Source organism: Macaca fascicularis, chromosome 20 (genome assembly GCF_037993035.2).
Source record: "Macaca fascicularis isolate 582-1 chromosome 20, T2T-MFA8v1.1".
Taxonomy (NCBI): Eukaryota; Metazoa; Chordata; class Mammalia; order Primates; family Cercopithecidae; genus Macaca; species Macaca fascicularis.
In genome coordinates, this window is record NC_088394.1 from 53,255,383 (window position 1) to 53,261,382 (window position 6,000).

A 6,000-nucleotide genomic window follows, 5' to 3' on the forward strand; every position below is an offset into this window, starting at 1 on the left:
TGGGTTTTCTCTGGAGAGCGGTGGGGAGCCACTGGAAGGTCTTATGCAGGTTTGAGTGGGCCTTGGGGGGACTCCTATCTCAGGCCTTCATCTTTCCCTCTGCCTTGGCCCCTGAGACCTGGGCCTTGCTATTCACGGCCCATTCCTGGTTGGTCGCCCAGGTATCTGGTGTCCCAGTGGAGGGGGAGCTGGGAAGCTGCCAGCTCCCTGGGAATTCCACCTACTCCCCTGGCAGGGTCCTCAGCAGCCAACTTCCCTGAAATGAGCTAGGGAGTAAGTGCAACTTCCCTAGACTCTGCCTGGAACTGTTGTGGTCAAGTTAATTTCTTATAAATCAAATCACACGTTAAATGCATTAGGGGAAGCAGTTGTTTACAGCCCTAGAAACCTGAAAAACCTCGGGGTAAAGGCAAGAGTTGCTTCATCCTTTTTGGGAGTTGGGTTTTTGGATTCAGTCTGACAGTGATGGGCTGTTTCCAGAGGTGGCAATGCTGGGGACAGGGTGAACCAGGACCATCTGCAGGGACAGCAGAGCCTGCAGAGCCTCTTCCAACCCCTCACACCCGATTCCACCCTCCGTTCTCTCCATCCATAACCCCTTCCCCTTTGATCTGTCCTGGGGGTAGGGCTGTGTAATAGATGTTTGAGGCTCCTGAACAACTCTGGCTTTGTCCAGGCTGAGCGGGAAGCCAGGGACTTGTCAGCTGCACTTCCACTGCCAAGGTCTGGGCTGCTGACCTCAGGCACGACTGGGCACTCGATGAGGCCAGGCCCCTGGGTGTGAGCATGGTGGCTGGTTGATTGGCACACAGGGGTGTGGGTTAAAGTCCAGTACCAGGGCTCTGGGCCCCACCCTGGCCTGCTATCCTGGATATTCAGGCCCTCAGACACTGGCGTGCTCCGTGGGAAGAAAGCGTTTCCCTGCCGGGCGCCTCTGCTGGAGACAATGACAGGCCACTGGTGCCAGTGGGCGGTGGAGGAGGACATCATGTAAAGAGCCCCAGCTTTGGAGTCAGCCAGGCTGGGTTCAATCTGGACTGTGCCAGTTCCCGGCTGTGAGGCCTCAACAAGTTACATCACCTCTCTGAGCTCAACTCCTCTAGAATGGGAGTCAGTGTGAGGGTGACAGGCAGGGTCTGGGTAGTGCTGTCACTGTGTGGTATCACCTCCTCTGGCCACTGGTGCCCACAGTCCTGCAGGAACTGTCTGCCCCCAGGCTCCCCAGGGAGTGGAAGCTGCCAGCTAAGAGGGAGGCCCAGGCCTGAGTCCCACACGTCTCCTAGGCATGGGGCTGATAGAAATGAGGGAGCCAGGAGGGCCACGTGTGGAGGGAGTGGGTACTGCCTGCCTGAGCTGGAATGGGCTTGGAGACAGATCCCACCCACTGAAAGGTGGGGCCTGTTAGACCAAGGCCAAGCATTCTTTTCTTTCCTCATTGTCCGGCCTCTTAGTGTCTTTCCACCTGTCTGCTTAGGTGTCCCAGAAATATTGCCCTGGACTGTTTCTGATGGTATTGAGGTGGGGTTGGAGGGCTGCCTAAGGGAAGGGGCCCAGGAACGATGGTGGACTGTCAGGCGTAGGGTCTGGATGGGCTTCTGAAGCCCCTCACAGCCAGGGATGGGGGGCTGGCAACAGCAGCCCTCCACTGTGGGATTCAGGCCGCCATTTCCATGGCAACAGGTATCCCCAGCCAAGGGATTGGTCTCTTAAAGGCACAGTGCTGGAGCTAGACCACTGCTGCCTGGAGCTGGGGGTGAGGGTGGTGGGGTCCGTGTCTCCACACAGCTCACCCTGCTCCTTCCCTCCACAGTTGTACTTGGGGGGCAGACAGGGGAACAAGACACCTTGGAGGGCTGAGCGGAGGGCTGAGCTTGTAGCCTCTACAACCTCCCCAGGGAACAAGCGGCTTTGCTGGATATGAAGGTGGCCAAGGGCTGACCTGGGGTGCAGCTTAGTTCCACCCTCCTTAGCTCCATGACCTTGACTAGTCCAGGCCCCAGTTTCCTCTTCTGGAAGATGAAAGCCCCAAACAGAATATGGAGACCACAAGAGCTGATCTGTTGATGTTAGGGGTGGGGGAAACTGAGCTTCCCCTAAAGGGTCAGCGGGTACTAAGGACATAGCTGAGCTGAAAATGAGTTCTTGGCTGGGTGTGGTGGCTCACGTCTGTAATCCCAGCACTTTGGGAGGCTGAGGCAGGTGGATCACCTGAGGTCAGGAGTTTGAGACCAGCCTGGCCATCGTGGTGAAACCCCATCTCTACTAAAAATACAAAAATTAGCCGGGCATGGTGGCGGGTGCCTGTAATCCCAGCTACTTGGGAGGCTGAGGCAGGAGAATCGCTTGAACCCAGGAGTTGGAGGTTGCAGTGAGCCCAGGTCGTGCCACTGCACTCCAGCCTGGGCGACAGAGTGAGACTCAGTCTAAAAAAAAAAGGGTTCTTGGCCGATTTGGAATCCTGGGCCCTCACCCTCAGATGGTCCAGTGAGCCTCCCTGCACTTCACTCAGGCACTCCCCGGCCCCACTTCACAGTTTGTATTTTATATATCTCCCACACTAATTATTCAGTATTTGTTAGTTTCAATTTATAAAGAAACTCTATATCCCAGTGTATGTGAAAAAAGCAGTATCACTTGCCATAAATAGAGAGCAACAAAAATAAACACAACAAGCTGTACAATGGTATTAAAGTCTAGCTGGAGACTATTGTCTCCTCAAGCTCTGGGCTTCCTGCCTTCCCTTTCTGTTGATAAGGAAGCTCAGCAAATGTTAGAGAGACGTGAAAGACACAGTAGTACCAAACCAAGACTTGCTCCCGGGCGCAGTTCAGAGAATTGAAAGGCCACTGCAAACCAGTCCTCTTCCCGGGGTGACTTGATGGTGCTCAGTGCTGTGTTTGGGATGTGACCCAAATCCACTTATTTGCCAGCAGAGTCCCACACTCCTGGAAGCCCTGGCCCAGACGACCTGCTTTAGCTCCTGCAAGGTGTCTCAGATGGCCATGTTGAGTAGGGAATGGAGGGGGTCACAGGCGCCCATGCCCAGGTGCAGCAGAGAGGAGGAGACCGATCCCAGAGCAGCCCGTCAGCCAGATGTGTCCTCCTGCACCAGCTGTGGGCCTGTCGGGAATGCAGCTGACTGGGCCACTGCCACATGTCAGGCACATTATCTGCAACAAATCCCACTTTGCAGAGAAGAAACGGAAGCACTACAAGTCAAGTCAGTTGCCTAGAGTCCTACAGTGTAGTAACCGGCAAGGCCAGGCCCAGAGTCCAGGGCTCTCAGAGGCCACAAGGGGGAGTCTAAGATAACACACAGCACAGGAGGGGAGAGCGGTTTGTACTTCCTGCTCTGACCCGGTCAGAGTTTAGTGCATGAGAGGTCTGCAGGGGTTGGGTGCCGAGAGCAGGATGCATAGGGAGTTGTCTGGGACTTGGCTGCAGCTGGGTAAGATGCACTGCCTCCCTCCAGGACTCAGAGGGTTTGGGGTGAGGGAGGGAAGGAGAAGGGGCGCCAGGGCCTGGGCCTTGCTGAGTGTCCCGTTGACCCCCTCCCCGCAGCAGTACTTCATCCTCCTCATCATCACGGACGGGGTCATCAGTGACATGGAGGAGACGCGGCATGCCGTGGTGCAGGCTTCCAAGCTGCCCATGTCCATCATCATCGTGGGCGTGGGCAATGCCGACTTCGCTGCCATGGAATTCCTGGATGGGGACAGCCGCATGCTGCGCTCCCACACGGGGGAGGAGGCAGCCCGCGATATTGTACAGTTCGTTCCCTTTCGAGAGTTCCGCAACGTGAGTGTGGGCCTGGGCTGGGAGGAGGTGGTTACAGGACCCCAGCCACCATAACTCATAATCAAGCTTGAGAGTCTTGGGGTTGTCTGGCCCAATCCTAGACTTCTCCACTCCACTGACTATGCTCTTCTGAGGGCCTGCTATGGCCAGGTGCCATGCCAGGCCTTGCCCCAGTGGTGGCCGTTGTGATGGTGTGCGCACTTTCTTCCATAAACTGATGGAACATGGAGCTGTGGGCATCTAGCCTGAGGCTCTGGGGTGGGGCTTCCTGGAGGACCTGCCCTCTAGTGGGGTCTGATGAGAGGCTGGGGCTATCCACGTGCTGTAAAGTGCAGGAGGAGAGAGGGGTTCTCCTGATCATCACACCCCAGCCCCCTCATTTTGCAGATGGAAAACAAGGCCTCCCCGTCACCTTAGGTTGACCTCCTCTCCCTAAAGGCCTCGGCCTGGGAGACTAGTGTCCCCTGCCTTGTTCCTGGAAGTGGCTCTGGCTTTATTTGCAGGTGATCCCAGGTCTGCCCACAAGGAGGCCGGGGTTGGCTTCCTCATCACTGCCCTAGCAGCATGGCCCCTGAGGAGTGCCATAGGGGAGCAGTCTCTCCCCTGTACTGCTGGCCGGGGACTTAACCCAGCCTCAGCAAGAACTGCCCACGGTGCTTTGCACCCAGTGGCCCTCACCTCTCTGCCCAGCATCCTCTGGGGTTGCCTGCGATGGTTCTACTCCTTCCTCTGGAGCATTCGCTTCCTGAGGACAAACGCTGGGCATCAGTCACCCCTTCATGCACAGGTCGGTGACCGAGTACCTCCATGTGCCTGGCCTGTGGCTGGCCGTTCACTAGTGAACCAGACTGTCAGGCCCATTTATTCCCGCCAAGAAGGCGCTCAGGAGATGTTTGCTAGATGCATAGGTGCTTCCCACAGATGGAGTCATCCTAACCCATTACTCCCAAGCATCTCAAGTGCTCCAGGTAACACTTACACCTAACTAAAGGAAGGTAATGTGATCAGGGGGAATTTCAGGCCTGGGCTGAGATGAGGGATGCCACTTGCAGACAGCCCTGGCCCGCAGCCCTAATTTTGTCCTCAATGGACACCTGCTGTAGCAGCCCTCTGGGCATAGTGCCGCTCACAACTTCCGGTCATTAATCCTCATTCTCTCTCTTCCCCACCCTACCCTCGTTCACCCTGCAGGCAGCAAAAGAGACCTTGGCCAAAGCTGTGCTGGCGGAGCTGCCCCAACAAGTTGTGCAGTATTTCAAGCATAAAAACCTGCCCCCCACCAACTCGGAGCCCGCCTGAGCTCCAGTGCCCAGCAGCAGCATGTCGGCTGAGCCTCCCGCCCTCCCCCAGGAACATGCACGCTCACCCTGCTTCCTTGTGGGTGGCCTTTTTTTACCGATCCACATTTTTATTTTTTACAACCGGACCTCCACCCCCAACTTCCTTCAGCCCAGCTGGGCTTCCTTTGTTGGAGTCAACTGTTGATGCTTCCAGGCCAAACTGGCTTCCTCTCCTCCTCTCCCCACCTTTGCCATTCTTAAGTATTGAATGTACTTTGTATAATTTTAGTGGAATTATTATTGTTATTGAGAATAAAATTTTTACAATCATAACTGGCTTTTTCCAAGTAACTATATGCAGACTCTGATGAAAGGAACGTGTCCTTGGTGCATACTTCGTGTCGTAGCCTGCACCTAATTAATTCCTGCTGTCTTTTTTAATACTGTGACTGTGTTCTATTTGTTATATACTCAGGGTAATAAACAAGTTTCAGACGTCCCTGCGTCAGCTCCTTCCTCAGCAGGGACCTGACGGGCTCACTGATCTGAGAAAGGAAATGGAAGATGAAAATCCACCCTGCAAGTCTGCTAAGTTGGTGTAGTCCCCTCTGCATGGGGACATGCATTCCAGATGATAAGCTGTTAAATCGCTGCCAGTTAACAGTGATAACCTGTTAAACTGGCACAGAACCTGGCACATTGTACAAACTCAATAAATATTTGTGGATGAATAGAATGAATGTGCAGGCCCACACCAGTTTCTGGTTGGTTGCACTCAGGTGCAGCCAATACCACATATCCCTGCCCCACAAGTGGACAGCAGTCCCAGTCACCCATCTGCTCCTCCTTGGGTCTCCCGGATGTTTGGGTCGGCCACTGGAGGTCTGTGAAAGCCTCTCTGGCTTCAGGACCCCAAATGGGG

At 55.0% G+C, this 6,000-nt stretch overlaps 1 protein-coding gene across 2 annotated transcripts in view; it reads left to right on the forward strand.

Annotated features, from left to right (window-relative positions):
* The window catches only part of CPNE2 (copine 2), a 54,175-nt gene extending 48,764 nt beyond the window's left edge, over positions 1 to 5,411 (forward strand). For both annotated transcript variants that reach the window (XM_065537494.1, XM_045381997.2), the window contains 2 exons: positions 3,562 to 3,798; positions 4,990 to 5,411. In XM_065537494.1, the coding sequence (XP_065393566.1) occupies positions 3,562 to 3,798; positions 4,990 to 5,097 (345 nt within the window). In that variant the 3' untranslated portion in view covers positions 5,098 to 5,411. The remainder of the gene's footprint in view (positions 1 to 3,561; positions 3,799 to 4,989) is intronic.
* Positions 5,412 to 6,000: the final 589 nt, after the last annotated feature.